Below are 18,707 nucleotides of genomic sequence, written 5' to 3'. Positions count from 1 at the left end.
GTGTGTGAAGGAGGGGGCAAGGACGGGGATTCAACGTGTCGCGTGAGAGGGGGACATAAAGGTAGGAGGGATGGAAGGAGGTGGGGGGAGGGAGAAGGAGGGAGGGAAGGAAGGAGGTGGGGGGAGGGAGAAGGAGGGAGGGAAGGAAGGAGGGGCGGAGAGGGGGAGGGAATGCTGTGACATGGGGAAATACTGTTTAAATATAAGCTGGTGGTGTGGTGTTGAAGTCAGCTCAGGCTCCAGGCTGCTCCATCACTGTCATTCCAGCGAAGATATTCTCGGGCAAAGTACTGGCTGTCAGTTTTGTTTATTAGAACAGTACAGCACAGGAACAGGCCCATCAGCTCCCTATTTCTGTGCCGACTATGATGCCATTCTAAATTAATCCTATCTGCCTGCACATAGTCCATATCCCTCTATTCTGTGCCTGTTTAAATGCCTTTTACATGTCGCAATTATATCTGCTTCCAACCCCTCCCCTGGCAGCACATTCCAAGCACCTACTACCGTCGGTGTTTAAAAAAAATACTTAGCTCACACATCTCCTTTAAACTTTCACCTTCTCACCTTAAACCTATGCCCCCTAGTGTAATCCAATAACCTGAATTAAGCAAAATAATGACAGTAAAATGAGAATGTGATGTTTTTTGTGTGTATTATGGACTCTCTTAATTCAGCAAATTTGACTTCAAATGAATTGTATAATTTTGTGGAACATAGGACAACTCGATCTAGCTAACTGATGAAACTGGAGTAATTTTCAAATGAGTTTGCATAAACTTTTTTAAAAAGTCTTTCTAATACTTATGGAGCAATTAGTCTGCAGTCCCTTGGGGGACTTGCTGTCGATATGGGGAGAAAGGATCACAGTTTCACCTGTTTCTGTGCTTGTGTGTGATTGTAGCCACGTTCTGAAATGTAACGTTAACCCCCGAGGCAAATACTCTGACACAGCTCCTTACAGGCCCAGGCGGGAGCCATCTATGGGTTATGAAGAAAGATAACGCTGTGTACTCGGCTACTGCAATGTTTCCATGTTGCAGATGACCGTTTGTTAGTATTTCACATTTTTAACCTATTTGTGTGTCAGCTATACTTCAATGGGCAGCACTTGACTGGGAATCGCAAGGTTCTGTGTTTGATTCTCAAACCAGGGTCTGGTCTGATGCTACAGTCCTGAGGGAATGCTGCTCTGTTGGAGGTGCCATCTTAAAGACAAAACATTAGCTGGACGCTCACTCAGGTGGATGTAAATGATCCTATGGCACTGTGTTGTTGAGGAGTAGGTCAGTTCCCCCGGCGACCTGGCCACCATTTGTTTATCCATCAATTAGCCTCACAGGAACAGATCATCAGCTCATGTTCACATTGCTATTCATAGGAGCTAGCTCTGCCTTTCCTGTCTTACTTCCAAAAATACTTCATTGGCTGTAAATTGCTGAATTGTGTCATGATTGTGACAGGCACCAAATAATTACAAGTTTCTGTTGGTACTTGCAAAAGACATTTGGATTTCAGTTTGTGTTTTAAAAGCAGCAGTGGTGGGTAAGTTGAGGTGATTCTGAAGGACAGGATTTACGTACATTTTGAGAAGCAAGGATTGATTAGGGATAGTCAGCATGGTTTTGTGCAGGGGAAATTGTGTCTCTCAAACTTGATTGATGTTTTAATGAAGTTACCAAAAAGATTGATGAGGGGAGAGCGGTGGACATTGTTTACTTGGACTTTAGTAAAGCCTTTGACAAAGTTCCATATAGTAGACTAATTAGTAAAGTTAGATCACATGGGATTTAGGGTGAGCTTGCCAATCAGATACAAAATTGGCTTAACGGTAGGAGACAGAATGATGGTGGAGGATTGTTTTTCACACTGGAGGACTGTGATCAACAGTGTTCTATAGGGATCAGTTCTAGGTCCACTTTGGATGAGAATGTAGGAGGCATTCAAAACTCTTCAGGCAACACCAAGGTTGGTGGAATAGTGGACAGTGAAGAAGGTTATCTAAGATTACAAAGGGATCTTGATCAATTGTGTCAATGGGCTGAGGAATGGCAGATGGAGTTTAATTTGGATAAATATGAGGTATTGCATTTTGGTAATACAAACAAGAACAGGACTTATACGATTAATGGTAGGCCCTGGGTAGTGTTGTAGAACAGAGACCTAGGGATTCAGGTACGTAATTCTCTGAAATTTGCATCACAGGTAGAAAAAGCTTTTAGCATGCTTGTCTTCATTGCTTAGACCATTGAGTATAGGAGTTGAGATGTCATGTTGAGATTGTACAGTACGTTGATGAGGCCTCTTATGGTGTACTGTGTGCAGTTCTGGTCACCCTGTAATAGGAAGGATATTATTAAATTGGAGAGAGTTCAGAAAAGATTAACCAGAATGTTGCCAGGAGTGGAGGCTTTGGGATATAAAATTAGATTGGAAAAACTAGGGAGGAACACAGCAGGCCAGACGGCATCATAGGAGCAGGAATGTTGACGTTTCGGGTCGGGGCCTTTCTTGGAAAAATTAGGACTTTTTTCACTGGAGCGTAGGAGTTTGAGGAGTTACCTTATAGAAGTTTATAAAATCATGAGGGATATAGATAAGGTGAGTGGCAGGTGTCTGAATCCCTAAGGTGTCGGAGTTCAAAACTAAGGGGCATGCTTTTAAGCTGAGAGGCGAAAGATTTAAAATGTGCATGAGGGACAACTTGTTTACGCGGAGAGTGGTTCGTGTGTGGAATGAACTTCCAGAGGAAGTGATAGACACAGATACAGTTACAACATTTAAAATACATTTGGATAAGTGAACAAGGAAGGTTTGGAGGGACATGGGCCAAGTGCAGGCAGGTGGGTCTAGTTTAGTTTGGGAATATGGTCTGCTAGGACCGAAGGGTCCGTTTCCATGCTGTATGACTATGACTCTATAATTTGCAAAGGAAGTTCTGATATCTGGACAATGCCTGGAAAAGGCATTGCAGTGTTGAGGGGCCAGTGACCTACAGTCCTGATCCTGTCTCTTCTCTTTGCAACAGGCAGTTAAATGACCCTGTAACTCACTGCCTGTGGAAACAGAAACGATTGATTTTAGAGAGAGATAGATGGTCCCTCAATGGAAATAAAGAGGCAGAGCTATTGGAGAAAGGCGAGAGGGACAAATAGGTTTGACATAAATTAAGAAAGATGGACTGAATGGCCTCCTCCTGTTCTGTGTATAACCTGTTGCCTTGATTTAAAAAGTAGGAAAAGACAAAAGATTTATGTTTGATACAATTCCTTTATAACCTAAGGATCTCAAATAATTTTGCAGCCAATGAAGGCATCTTTGAACTGTTGTAAGAAATACAGCAGTCAATCCACATGCAATAAGATCCTACAAAGCAGATCAACTGTTGTTAGTAGTATTGGCTGGGATATTAATGTTAGTCAGGATATTGGCAAGAACTCAGCTACTTGTAGCACTGCAAGAAATTTACCAAAGATCGTCAGACAGCACCTTCCAAACCCACGACCACTTCGATCTAGAAGGACAAGGGCAGCAGATACATGGGAACACCACCCCCCTGCAAGTTCCCCTCCAAGCCACTCACCACCTGACTTGGAAATATATCACCACTCCTTCAGTGTCTCTGGGTCAAAATCCTGGAATTCCCTCCCTAAGGGCATTGTGGGTCACCCTATGGCACATGGACTGCAGCTGTTCAAGAAGGCAGCTCACCCCCACCTTCTCAAGGGACAGCTAGGGATGGGCACTAAATGCTGGGCCCGGCCCGTGATGCCCACATCATGCGAGTAAATAATAGTAAAATAGATCTTATACATCCATTTGAATGAGCATTGGGATCTCAGTTTTCCATCCCATCCAGAGGCTGTAGCTGGGTGTGCAACACTCCCTCTGGCACTGGTCGTACTGTGGGTTATTTTCCTGATGATTGAGAGGAATCTGACAGAATGGATTTGTCCTACTTTTTGTGTTTCGGATACACCTGGGCAGTTTTCCGCAATGCCAGGTTATACTGGAACAGCTCAACTTGGGGTGGCGAGTGCTGGAGCACAGGTCCTCAGTATAATTGTCTTTCTTGATATCACGTGCAGTGAATCGAATTGGCTGAAGACTAGCCTCTGCGGTGCTGGAGACCACTGGAGGAGGCTGGGATGAAACATCAACTTGGCATTTCTGGCTTAAAATAGTTCCAGAGATTTTTACACTGATGTTCTGGGGTCCTCCATCATTGAGGATGATGATTATAAAACCACCATCTCTCATTAATTGCCCCTATCATTTATATTTGTATGTAGCAGATCTAGCGTGCAGTTTTATTGGTTATAGGATTGCTAGCACTGTCCATATCATCCTGCTGTACCATTTAGCATGTGCTGTGTTATAGTTCCACTCCTGTGGAGTGGATTTTTAACATGTGATTCGGGGAATGTGGGCTTTAGCTGTATTGGGAACACGTATATTTATGGATAATGAGAATTGGAAAATGGATGTTTAGCCATGACTGAGTTGCAGAGGTTTTATCATATGATTGACTTTGTAATTTCAATCAAACATGTAAAAGAGCCTATGGTCTATTAACTGTTTACTAAAAAAGGCAAGTAATTTTGGAAGGCAGTGTTCAGAAAAGTTTTAGACTGAGATAAAGGTGATGTTTTATTGATTTTAATTGTGCAGCAAACAGTCCTGTAAAGATGGGTCTATGCTGCCATCACCTAGCAACAGCCTCTGGACTGAGGTAATGGGTGTTTTGGCAGTATAGAAGTTGTGGGCAGTTGCTGAAGAACTTTGCAAGGATGTTGTCTCTCTATAAGAGTCTGAGCTTTGATCTGAAAGCAGTGTTCCTGATATCTCTCTCTGTAAAGTAGTTTGGACAAACCCTCATTAAGTTTCAAATACCAGGATTCCTAACCACTTCTAAATCAAATCTGAAAGCGGCTCTGAAAATTTCCCATCGTTCTGTGACTGACAGCAACATGAACTCATCAAGAAGAAACTGAAGAAACTGAGAAATCATCTGATTTTACCTTTTCACTTTAAAGTCTTGATCCATGGGGTTTTCCTATATTTCTGCGTATAATTGCTCTGCAAAGCTGTGTCGTTTATGTCCTTGTCCCACTTCTATCTGAAGGTCCTTGTGCTGCTGTAGATAGACCCACAATGCCCTTAGGACGGGAATTCCAGGATTTTGACCCGGCGACACTGAAGGAACGATGATATATTTCCAAGTCAGGAGGGTAAGTAGCCTGGAGGGGAACTTGCAGGGGGTGGTGTTCCCATGTACCTGCTGTCCTTGCCGTTCTAGATGAAAGCGGTCGTGGGTTTGGAAGGTGCTGCCTGAGGATCTTTGGTGAATTTCTGCAGTGCATCTTGTAGATAGTATACACTGCTGCTACTGAGTGTCGGTGGTGGAGGGAGTGGATGTTTGTGGATGTGGTACCAATCAACTGGACTGCTTTGTCCTGGATGGTGTCAAGCTTCTTGAGTGTTGTTGGGGCTGCACTCATCCAGGCAAGTGGGGAGGTTCCATCACACTCCTGACTTGTGCCTTGTAGATGGTGGAACAGGCTTTGGGGAGTCAGGAGGTGAGTTATTTGTTAGGATATTCCTAGTCTCTGACCTGCTTTTGTAGTCACTGTATTTATGTTCTGAGTCCAATTCAGTTTCTGAATAATAGTAACACCCAGGATGTTGGTCTTGGGGGATTCCATAATTATAATGACATTAAATGTCAAGGGACAGTGTTAGATTCTTTCTTGTTTAGGTTGGTCATTGCTTGGCATTTGTATGGTGTAAATGTTACTTGTCAGCCCAAGCCTGGATATTGTCCAGATCTTGTTGCATTTGGACATGGACTGCTTCAGTATCTGAGGAGTCACGAATGGTGCTGAACATTGTGTAATTATCAGTGAACATCCCCATTTCTGACCTTATGATGGAGGGAAAGTCATTGATGAAGCAGCTGAAGATGGTTGGGTCTAGGATATTACCCTAAGGAACTCCTGCAGAGATGTCCTGGAGCTGAGATGGGTGAACTCCAATAACCACAGCTGTCTTCCTATGTGCCAGCTGTTGTGTAGCACTGGTATAGCAGGACTTGATTCCCCATCTGCTATTTGAGGAGTCATCACAAAAGTTAAAGATTTTTAAAAGTGCACTTCATTTTCAAACCCAGGTTGACAGAAAACATGGGCTAAGTTTCTATACTGATCAAGAATTGATATTTATTACAAATCAAGAAAATTAACTACAGATAATTGTGAACTGAGGACATACATCGGTACTGGTTAAAACTCTCTTATAAACAGTCCCTACACAGACAGACAGGCAGGAAGGAAAACATGAATGTCACAGACAGAGGGAAAGATTGGGAACGCTGTTTGGTGTTCCCTGTTTACAGGGCTCACTGAGATGATCCTTTTTGATTTGTCAGGACATGCTGCTCCTTGATTCTCTTCTCTAGATACTTTCAACTTGCTTCTAGAAGGCACAGGGTGGCTGGTTCACACTTTATAAAGTCTCTGGCTTAAGTTTACAACAATAACTGAGGAAAAAATAAACTGCCTTTCTTCAGCCTTAAGCTGGTGCAAAGATCAGAGGTAGCTCTTGCTCCTCCAGAGAACCAATGGTTTCTATCTCATTCACACTCCAAACTGTTCTGCTTCAGGGAAGCCAATCCCATACTTGTTGATAGGTAGAGACCTTTGTCATTGATTGGTCTGTGGACCAGTGACCAGTTAATCAACCACTAGTTTCCAGCCAAAGCTTCTTCTTTTATACAGTGTCTGTCTCCAGCTTGAGTGTAACTAGACTTCTCCCAGTGCTTGAACAAGCAGCTTTGTAAACAGTACTTCCTATGAGTGTCAGGTTACTTGCTTTTAAAACGTGTAGCAAGCCTTCAACAACCTTTGATTTGATTTATTATTGTCACATGTGAAAAGTTTTGATTTACATGCTGTCCAGACAATTAAATCTTACATCGGGGTATTAGAACAAAATGCAGAATATTGTGTTACAGCTATAGAGAGGGTACAGAGAAAAATCAACTCTCATATGAGAGGTCTGTTAATAAGAAGCGGGGAGAAAGCTGCTGTTACATGTTGATACGTGTTTTCAAACTTTTGTATCTTCTGCCTGATGGAAAAGGGTGGAAGAGAGTATAACTGGGAGGGGTCTCTGATTATAGAGTCACAGAGTAATACAGCATGGAAACAGGCCCTTCGGCCCAAACTGGTCCATGCTGACCATGGTGCCCACTCAGCTAGTTCCAATTCTCCACATTTGGTCCATATCCCTCTAGACCCTTCCCATCCATGTACCTATCCAAATGGTTTTTAAATGTTGCCATTGTACCTGCCTCAACCACTTTCTCTGGCAGCCCATTCCATATTCACACCGCTCTCTGCGTGAAGAAGTTGCCCCTCAGGTGCTTCTTAAATCTTTCCTCTCTCACCTTAAACCTATGCCCTCTGGTTTTCAATTCCCCATCCCTGGGAAAAATACTATACGCATTTATCCTATCTATGCCCCTCATGATTTTATATGCCTCAATAAGGTCACCCGTCATTCTCCTATGTTACAAGGAATGAAGACTTATCCTGGCCAACCTCTCCCTATAACTCTGGCCTATTTGTCCTGGCAACATCCTCATAAATATTCTTTGCACACTTTCCAGTTTAACTATGTCTTCCCTAGAACAGGGTGACCAAAACTGTACACAATACTCCAAGTGCGGCCTCACCAACGATTTGTACAACTGTGACATAACGCCCCAACTCCTAAACTCAATGCCTCAACCGATGAAGGCCAGCATGCTAAATGCCTTCTTCACCACCCTGTCCACCTGTGACACTGCTTTCAATGAACTATGTACTTGTACTCCTAGGTCCCTCTGCTCCACAACACTCCTCAGGATCTTACCATTTACTGTATAAGTCCTACCTTGGTTTGACTTTCCAAAGTACAACACTTCACACTTATCTGTATTGAATTGCATTTGCCAATCCTCAGTCCACTTCCCCATCTGATCAAGATCCCTCTGTAATCTTTGATAACCTTCCTCGCTATCAACAATACCTCCTAATTTTGTATCATCCACAAACTTACTAATCATGCCTGTACATTCACATCCAGATCATTTATGTAAATAACAAATAACAAAGGTCCCAGCACCGATCCCTGTGGCATACCACAAGTCACAGGCCTCCCGTCTGAGAAACAACCTTCAACCATCACCCTCTGTTTCCTACCATCGAGCTAATTTTGAATCCAATTAGCTAGCTCTTCCTGGATACCATGCAACCTAACTTTCATGACTAACCTAACTTACTAAAGTCCATATAGACAACATCCACTGCCCTATCCTCATCTATCCTCTTGGTTACCTCTTCAAAAAAACTCAAAAAGATTTGTCAGTCATGACTTCCACGCACAAATCCATGCTGACTATCCCTAATCAGACCTTGGCTATTCAAATGGTTGATCCTGTCCCTCAGTATCCTCTCCAATAACCTGCCTACCACTGATGTCGGGCTCACTGGCCTGTAGGTCCCTGGCTTGTCTTTGCTATCCTTCTTAAACAATGGAACAACATTAGCTACCCTCGAGTCTTCTGGAACTTCACCAGTGGCTAAAGATGAAGCAAAAATCTCTGCGAGGGTCTCTGTAATTTCTTCCCTGGCCTCCCACAACATCAAAGGATGGACTTGATCAGGCCCAGAGGATTTATCCACCTTAATGCGTTCTAAGGCTGCAAACACCAACTCTCTGGTAAAATGTATGCGGTCCAAAACGTCCCCACTTGTTTCCCTTATTTCCTTAGCATCCATTATTCTCTCCTCAGTAAATACTGATGGCCATGCTGATCTTTAAGGGGACCTATTCTCTCCCTAGCCTCCCTGTTACTCTTAATACAGCTATAGAACTTCTTGGGATTATCTTTAACCTTATCTGCCAGATCCATCTTGTACCCTCTTTTTGCTCTTCTGATTTCCCTCTTAACCGTGCTCCTAAACTTTTTATAGTCATCTAGGGATTCACTTGAGCCTGATAGCTTAAACCCAATGTATGCCACCTTCTTTTTCCTGACCAGAGCCTCAATATCCCTCATTAGCCAGGGATCCCTAAACCTGCAGCTTTTCCCTTCACCCTAACAGGGACAGACTGTCTCTGGACTCTTGATATCACACTTTTGAAAACCTCCCATTTGCAAGTCGTTCCTTTGCCTTCAAACAGACTCACCCAATCGACCTCTGCTAGATCCTGCTGAATGTCCCCAAAATTGGCCCTGCTCCTGTTCAGCCCCTTAATCTGGGGACCTGTCCTATCTTTTTCCATAACTATGTTAAAACTAAGAGAGTTACGGTCACTGGAGCCAAAGTGGTCTCTGACTGACACTTCAGTCACTTGCCTGGCCTCGTTTCCTGAGAGGAGGTCCAGTGTTGCATCCTCCTGAGTAGGCCCCTCTACATATTGATTTAGGAAACTTTCTTGGACACATCTGACAAATTCCACGTCGTCTGGGTGGCCAAGTCAATACAGGGGAAATTAAAATCTCCAAGCAATACTGCTCTATTATTACTACAGGTATCTGCAATCTCTCTACATGTCTGCTTCTCTACTACCTGCTGGCTATTTGTGGGTGTATAATACAGTCCCAACAGAGTGACCACCCCCTTCTTGTGTCTACGTTCTAACCATATGGCCTCATTTGATGACCCATTAAGAATATTCTCTCTAAATACTTGTTATGTCTTCCCTTATCAAAGGGCAACTCCCCCTCCTCGCTTACTTGTACTTCTGTCATTATGTTGGTTGCTTTCCTGAGGTAGTGGGAAGTACAGGTGGAGTCAATGGATGGCAGACTGGTTTGTGTGATACACTGGGCTGCGTTCACATCTCTCTGTAATTTCTTGTAGTCTTGGGCACAGCAGTTGCCGTACCAACTGTGATGCATGTGCATAGGATGCAAAATGCTAAAATAAGTAACGGTATGATTCTAACCAGTGGAGACTATTCCTCCTGATTCCCATTGACTCTAGTTTTGCTTTGAGCTCCTTGATACCATATTCAGTCACTTGCTGCCTTGATTTCAAGGGCAGTCATTCTTACCTAATCCCAGGAATTCAGCTCTTCAGATGCTGACGAAGGCACATTTTGTCCTCCTGTGCTATCAGCTCTGGCCTAGGCTTGCTGTAGAACTCTAACAAAGCTTAACACAATTGGAAAGAACCTCATTTTTCCATTTCGGTACTTTAAAACCTTCTGGGCTTAATATCGAGTTCAATAACTTCAGACAGTAGCACTGACCTCCATTTTGATTACCCAGTAGTTTCTGTGCATTTGTTTGCTCTCAGATGATCTGTACTATTTTCTACTATTAATGCCTACTCTGTTTCTTAATTTCCCCCTTACCACCATTAATAGTCACTTTGTATTTTACTCTGGGAACCCTCACTATCTTTTCCACATGCTCACCCTCCTTCCCCTTTTATTAACAGCAAAAAAAACAGATTCCAGCCCTGTCAGTTCTGAAGAAGACTCATTGAAATGTGAACTCTGTTTCTCTCTGCACAGAACTGCTGAGTTTCTCCAGCACTTACTGTTTCTATTCCTGACACAGTAGCTAGAATGGGCAGGTAATGAGGAAATGTTGCATCTGCTGGACTCTAGAGGAGTAAGAGGTGACTTGATTAAAACATAGAAGACCCTGCGGTGTCTTGACAGGGTAGATGTGGAGGAGGTGTTCTCTCTTGTGGGAGAATCTCGAACCAGGAGTCACAGTTTTAAATAGGTAACCTCTTGTTCTTAGACAGATGAGGAGCACATTTTTCTCAAAGTCTTGTGAGTTTTTGGCACTCTTTTCCTCAAAAGGTGGGGAAAGCAGAACCTTTGAACATCTTTAAGGCAGAAGTTGATAGCTGATTAGTGAGGGAGTAGGGGGATAATATGGAGCAATCATAGGAACAGGAATAGCTCCTCAAGCCTGTTCCACCATTCAACGAGATGAGATTAGATCAGCCACGATTGAGTTGAATGACAGAGCCGGTTTCTCGAGAGTAGGTTTCCTTGTTCATGTTTGACCTGATGCCATGAGACCTCAGGGATCTGGAGTCAATGTTGAGAACTCCCAGGGTACCTTGCTGCTGACTGTTGGCAACACTGCTGGGTCAGTCCTTGGCCAGCAATGGTGTTGAAGCAGTTTTGGATGTTAGCTGACGTGTATGTTTTGAAACATCACTGAGTCAGGCTGCTTGCAATAAGAGTCTAAGAGACTCCCAACTTTGGTACGTGATGATAATGGGGAAGTCTAGGGCTGTTGTGACACAGTGGTAGTGTCCCTCCCTCTGAGTCAGGAGGCATGTGTTCAAGTCCCACCTGCTTCAGAGGTGTACTGTGATATGTTTGGGCATGTTCGTTAGATAATATCTAATGAAGAGGGCTCGGCAAGGCCAGCCAGACTCTATCTGCATTCACCCTGTTCAAATACACCCAACTGGTCTTCACACTCCACCCAAGCCTCTTTTTATATCAAACATTATCAGTGTAACCTGATACTCATCCAGGGGAGGCATTCAGGGAATGGCCTAGTGGTATTATCGCTGGACTGTTAATCTAGAAACCCAGATAACGTTCTGGGGACTGGGGTTTGAATCCCGCCACGGCAGATGGTGGAATTTGAATTCAATAAATATCTGTAATTAAAAATCTAATGATGACCATGAATCCATGAATTGTCGATTGTCAGGAAAATCCCATCTGGTTCACTAATGTCCTTTAGGGAAGGAAACTGCTGCTCTTACCTGGTCTGGCCTACATGTGACTCCAGACCCACAGCAATGTAGTTGACTCTGAACTGCCCTCTGGGCAATTAGGGATGGACAATAAATGCTGCCTAGTCAGCGATGTCCTCATCCCGTGAATGAATGAATAAAGAAAAAAATAAAAATTACAGGAGCATTAAATAAGTTTTTAATAATCATGAAACTATTGTTGGGAAAAATCCAAGTCATTCACTAATGACGTTCAGGAAAGCCATCCTCACCTGGTCTGGCCTACATGTGACTCCAGACCCACAGCAATGTGGTTGACTCTGAACTATCCCCTGAAACAGCCCAGCATAATACTCCGTTGTGTCTAACTACCAAACATCCTTAAAAACAAGGTATCATTCTCTGTCTTCTTGCTGTTCTTTGGAGCAGTTTGACCTGAAAGAAGAGGTTTGCTAGGCCACTTTGAAAGTCAGTCGTTGGTGATCCTTGTGGCTGTTTTTAGAATGAGTCAGTCTCACAAGTGATTTGTTGTGGATTCGGCTGGTGTGCCAAATGCAATGTGCAGTTAAAGCAAAGATTTTCCAATTACCACTTAGCAACTGGATCACCTTTCAGAAGCAGGTTCTGTCATTTCATCTGGTCAGTTACATCTTAATGGATTTGTTTCTCAAAATAGTAATTTAAATTAGAGATAGTAAGAACTGCAGATGCTGGAGTCAGAGTTAACACTGTGTGGAGATGGAGGAACACAGCAGGCCAGGCAGGGTCCTGACCCGAAACGTCAGCTTTCCTGCTCCTCTGCTGCCAGCTTTCCTGCTCCTCTGCTGCCTGGCCTGCTGTGTTCCTCCAGCTCCACACTGTGTTATCTTAGCAATTTAATTTGTTTGCCAAAAGATATTGTTACATATACAGTAAATGTTTAAGATAGAAATTTGATTTCTTGAGGAAGTGTTATTGATAATGGGAGACTTCTCATTTTGAGAGCTTTCACAGCAAGAAGATGTAGAGGAATATCCATGAAAGAAGGTTGGAACAAGGTGTCCTCTCTCCAGTGATAATCCTAACTAAATGTTTGACTTTGATATACACAAGCTTTGTAACCCAGAACAAATACATTCATAAAGTCATACTTATCCAAAACTCTGCTATTCAATTTCCTAATTTTTCAACGTACCGTTCACCCATCAGCCCTGTGCACACTGACCTACGTTGGCTTCCAGTTAAGCAAAAGCTTAACTTCAAAACTCTCTTGGTCTTGCCAGTGATGCTCTCACAAGCTTTAGCAAGTCATCGAGTGTCTTTAAGGCAGAAATAGATTCTTGATTGGTAAGCGGATATGAGTACTGGAGAAGTGAAGTCTTGCTTCAATTCTATAGGAATAATTGCAAAATACTGCAGATGCTGGAAACACAGAATGCTGGGGAAACTCGGTGGGTCTGGCAGCATCTATGGAGAGAGAAAAACAGAGTTAATGTTTCATGTGCAATTACTCCAGTTCAGAAGAACAGTTATACCAGACTCGAAATGTTAACTCTGTTTCTCTCTCTGTGGATGCTGCCAGACCTGCTGAGTTTCTCCAGCATTCTGTGTTTGTTTCTCATTATTATTCATTGAGTCATGGTGTTGACATTAAGTACAGTAGACCCACTATGTCCAACACATTAAAGGTTACCTCTGGTATGAATCAACACTGATTTTTGGCTGTGACACCAAGTACCTTCGATGAGAGTGAGAACAGTTGGCAGACCTGCAGGGAGTGAAAAAGAAAGTGATGTGATTAATGTTTCAGCTTTGATCTTTTGCCGGAACTGGGAGGAGTTAGATATTTGACAGTTGATAAGCATGACCAAGGCCTGGAAATAGGCAGGGTAGGGTTTGTGGAGGAACGAATTAAAGGAAACAGACTTGATTGGCCCATTCTATGCAATTGTGACTCTGAGTCTGCAAATGTCTCTGATAAGGCAGATTTAATATTGAAACAACTGTGGGCTTCATTTATAGCATGTTTCAACAGAACCAAATGTGCCAAACAACCTGTCATGTGGGCTGTGGTGCAAACCACAGAGGGATATTAAAACAAATGGCCAACAGTTTGGACAAAGAGTTACGTGTTAAGAAAGAGAGACTGAGAGGTATAGACAGGGAGTTCCAGAGCTTGGAGTTCAGGCAGCTGAAGGCTCGGCTGCTAATGATGGGGACAGTGACTATCTGGGATATTCAAGAGACCAGACAGGAGATCTAGGCACTGCTAGAGATTACACCAGTAAGGATTGACCATGGAAGGATTTGAAAATGAGAATGAGAATTTCAAAATTGAGTTGATGTTGAGAGACCAGGTATCAAGGGAGATCAATTTACAGTGGTCTAATATGTGAACGGAATTCCATCGCATCTGGTGTTGTAACCAGATGAGAAGGGGGAGCTAGCTCCCATCTTTTTAACCACCTCTCAGTCCATCATAACAAATTTATATAAAAATTTCTTTTTAAGCAAGCGGCTATCACACTTCAATTAAAGTGTTAGAGATAACAAAGTGTAGAGCTAGATGAACACAGCAGGCCGAGCAGGAAAGCTGACGTTTTGGGCCTAGACCCTTCTTCAGAAGACCCTTTTTCTGATGAAGGGTCTAGGCCTGAAACGTCAGCCTTCCTGCTCCTCTGATGCTGCTTGGCCTGCTGTGTTCATCCAGCTCTACACCTTGTTATCTCAGATTCTCCAGCATCTGCAGTTCCTACTATCTCTCTCCATTAAAGTGTTGTTCATTTAAAAATGGAAGGTCCAATTACTAAGGTTTTATTGAGTGTAAAAAAGATAAATGTTAGTATTTACAAACCCCAAGGAGGAGGATGGGAAATAGTAAAAATACAATATTAAGAACACAAAGACAGAGTTTAAACTTTAAAAGGATAAGTGTCTGGTATAGACAGAGAGAATAAAAGTCATAAAATTTCATAGTTCTTAATATCCTAGGAGGTGTTACATTCTGAGAGTACAGTTGTGTAATTGTTAACTGGTATCTGTTGGAAAGACCTTTGTTTTGTCAGTGAATGTTGTTTTCACAATTTGTTTTTTCATCAGGCACTGTATTCCAAGATGATGAGAGGAACTGGCAGGGAGAGAGAATTCCTGCTGTTGTTGTCGCAAATTCATTTTTCCTTCTCTCTGCTCTGTTGTTGAAATATAGTTCAGTGCAGGTTCTGGTGTGTAGCCTCGTTGTCTTTCTTTCAAAGCTAGTGAGCATTTTATCTCCCAGTATGTGAAATTATCATATACATGTGAATTTATGCAGGAGTTGCAAATTTCTTGACACTGACGCAGCTGCCTGATTTTGATACCTTTAGGTAAAAATGGTAATTTCAGCGCAAATGGTTTTAATTATTCCGCAAATCTTGCATCAATCTGTCATCAGGTGACCACTGCAGGTCCATGTTTTCTCATTTTTTAAAAATCATTTTAATCCATTTACAGGTCTCAGGAATAACAATGAGCTGATGGAAATTAAAATTTGATTGTGTGTCTTTACCAGAATCATAACAATGACCACTGCAATTAGACAGCCTGAATTTTACAAAGGGTTCAGACATGGGAAAGCAGCTAACTGTGCTTTAGAATAGTCGAGACTAGAGGTAACTAAAACGTGAATAGGTTTTCCGCAGCGGATGATCTAAGGTAGGGACAGAGTCAGATAGTTAGCCTGAGGTGAAACAGGCAGTGTTGGTAATGATGCTGATAGGTGGCTAAAAAATTCATTTCAGGGTCACTGACACTGAACAGCTTGGTTCAGCTTTGGATAGTTGCCAGGGAGAAGGATGGAGCCAGTGGCTAGGGAATGTAGTTTGTAGTGGGGGCCAAAAGCAACGGCGAGGGCTTTGCTAATAATTTGAAGAAGGAGCCTCATGTGAAGCAATCAAAACTGGCATGGATCACTTGGGCTGAATGGACTAGTTCTCAGCTGAATCTGCCTTGCAATTTTACCCAAACATAAAGATTTGTTTGTAGCTGAAAACTAAAACCTGTTTTCAACTTGTTTAGGTTGGGCCTGGTGCAATCAAACAGCTTCTGATGTGAATTCTACTCTTACAATGGAAGCAGAGAAACATTTATGTGCATCTGGAAGGCAAATGAACTGCACAGGTATGAAAGCACAGTCTGTGGTATTAATAATCCCATGGTGTTAATGTGTGTGATCTGTTCACATCACAGAAGACGATAAGGATGTTCCTAAATCCCTCGAGTTCGGATGTTTTATAGAGATATCTAGTTGAGGCCCTAATTTCAGGAGTTAATGAGATAGATTGAGAGCAACTATGAGCTCAGGGGTGTGGGGTTTGAATGATATCAGAAAGCACTTTCTCACACAACGAGGAGTGGAAATCAGGAACTCTGTCCCCCAAATCCCTGTGGAGCATGGAAATGAAACATGTATAGCAAAACTGAGATTGCTAGGATTTTATTGCACAAGTTGGTTAAGGGTAACAGAACAAAGATGAGTGGATAAAGTTAAGACACAGATAAGTTACAAACTAATTGCATTGTACACCAGGCTAGAAGGCTGAATGGTCTCCTCTTGCTCCTACTTTTCCTGCTAGCAGCTCTGTGGAGTGACCTGAAGATGTGAAAGGTGCTATAAAAATGCAATATTTTTCCCCATGCAAATTTGAGATGACTGTAAGACTGTGTTTGGCGTGGACTAATCCTAACCTGGTTCACTTGATTTTTAAAACTGCAAATGGAAACCTTCTGGTACAGCACTGACATCACTTAGATCAAACATGCCAAAAATGGAGAACATGTTTTGGAATCTCCTGCTCAAACCTTTTTTTAGATTATGATCATCTCTAGAATTGCTGTCTTGTAATTGTTACTCAAATACTTGACTCTTTGGGTGATGGAGTTCAGTGAGGCAGTCACAGAGAAAACATTCCCTTTCTGTGGTGAAGACTAGATCTCTGTCCTTTTTTATTTTATTAATTTACTAATTTTCCCATTTTGTGGGGTGCGGGTATCACCGGCTGGGTCTAATATTTATTACCTGTCCCTGGTTGCCCCTTGAGAAGGTGGGGGTGAGCTGCTGTAGATTAACCCACAGTGCCCTTAGGGAGTGAGTTATTTTTCTTTCTCTCTCTTCCTCTATACTCCCCTCCTTCAGGTATCACACCTTAACACAGCATTGATGACCATGAACCTGAAGCTACTGGTCCATGATTTCTCTTGGAAAGGTGTCAGAGTGGCTTGCCATTGCCCTGTCTGAGCAAGGAACTCCTGCCTCCTTCCTGCCTGCCTGAGGGGTAACCAGAAACATTCATGGGTGGATACCCTACATATTGACATTATTGACCAATAGGTCCTGGAGTTGGATTCAAACCTGGAGTGTCTGGTTTAGAGGTAGCAAATCTATACTCTGTGCCACAAAACTTCCTCCAGGCCATACGCGGATCACTGAATTAGAAGGGTTGGGGGGAGTCGGAGCTGGTGATGGCCTCGTGGTATTATCACTGGGCTGTTAATCCACACACTCGGGTAATGTTCTGGGGACCTGGGTTCAAATCCTGCCACGACAGATAGTGAAATTTAAATTCAGTGAACATCTGGAATTAAGAGTCTAGTGATGACTGTGAACATTGGGAAAAACCCATCTGATTCACTAATGTTCTTTAGGGAAGGAAATCTGCCATCCTTACCTAGTCTGGCCTACACGTGACTCCAGACCCACAGCAACGTGGTTGACTCTTAATTCGAGGCAGTTAGGAATGGACAATAAATGTTGGTGACCCCCTCATCCAATGAATGAATTACCTTCAATTATTAAAAATAAGATAGTCATTAATGAAAGCAACAGGAATTCAGGAGAAACGTCTTTACCCAGAGAGTGGGGAAAAGGAGTGGTTGTAGAGAATGGATTTTAAGGAGCAATTGTAAAAAAAAAATTGTTTGAGAAAGGAATGGAAGGAGACATTGGGAGGAGGTTTATGTGAAACAGATACTCCAGCCTGGCATGTTTCTGGACAGTGAATTTGACACAGCTCTTTTCTCCTTATCTGCAGCGAGTTATTTATTAATATACATTCTGAGATTGTCAGAATTACTGATTTCTGTGCGAGTGCATGGTTATGTAAATGTGCTGGCTTTGCACGAGCAGCTCTGAAGCTTCCAGTCATAAATCCCAATTCTACTGTCTGACAAACCGTGGAATGATCTGAGTACCAGTGGAACCTGTAGATGGATGGTGGGTCCGTTGAGAACCCCTACCCCTGCCCCTCCCCTGCCACACGGACACACGGACACCAACCTCCAGAGGAGAACTCTACATCTGTACCTTGTCCAATCGCAAACATCAGGCACCAGTTGTCAGGCTGCTCAGTCCATCTACTCAATCCAGACGTAAACAGACACAGCAACTCTTGAACAATGGAAACTCTTTATTTGTTGATGCTGAGGATGTGGCCATCCCTGGCTGGGCATGGCATTTATTGCCCATCCTCAGCTGCCCTTGAGAAGGGGTTGGTGAGCTGCATCTTTGAACCGTTGCTGAGTTGAGAAATTTCTTATCTCAGAGGGTTGTGACTCTTTGGAATTCCTTGCTACAGAGAGCTGTGGGGGGCAGAGCCCGATGTGTATATTTAAGGCTGAGAGATTCTTGATCAGTCGGGGAATCAAGGATTACGGGGATAGGACAGGAAAGTGGGTGTTAGGGATATCCAATCAGCCGTGATCCTACTGAACAAGTTTGAGGGGCCAAATGTTCTTATTTCTTACCTGCTGTAGATTGACCCACAATGCCATTAGGGAGGGACTTCCAAGATTTTGACCCAGCAACACTGAAGGAACAACAATGAAAAGTCTTAGAGATAGTAGTTACTGCCGATGCTGGAGAATCTGAGATAACAGGGTGTAGAGCTGGATGAACACAGCAGGCCAGGCAGCATCAGAGAAGCAGGAAAG

The 18,707-nt window shown here is 42.9% G+C and overlaps 1 protein-coding gene across 1 annotated transcript in view; it reads left to right on the top strand.

The window, feature by feature from the left end:
* The first annotated feature begins 15,801 nt into the window (after positions 1-15,801).
* LOC109922435 (probetacellulin-like) overlaps positions 15,802-18,707 on the top strand; it is a 46,649-nt gene continuing 43,743 nt past the window's right edge. Inside the window, exon 1 of the mRNA XM_020522484.2 lies at positions 15,802-15,899. Within this exon, the coding sequence (XP_020378073.1) occupies positions 15,848-15,899 (52 nt within the window). The 5' untranslated portion in view covers positions 15,802-15,847. The remainder of the gene's footprint in view (positions 15,900-18,707) is intronic.

The sequence above is a fragment of the Rhincodon typus genome, chromosome 1, assembly GCF_021869965.1.
Source record: "Rhincodon typus isolate 14 chromosome 1, sRhiTyp1.1, whole genome shotgun sequence".
NCBI lineage: Eukaryota > Metazoa > Chordata > Chondrichthyes > Orectolobiformes > Rhincodontidae > Rhincodon > Rhincodon typus.
The sequence above is the reverse complement of the archived record's forward strand: the minus strand, read 5'-3'. Positions and strand labels throughout refer to the sequence as shown.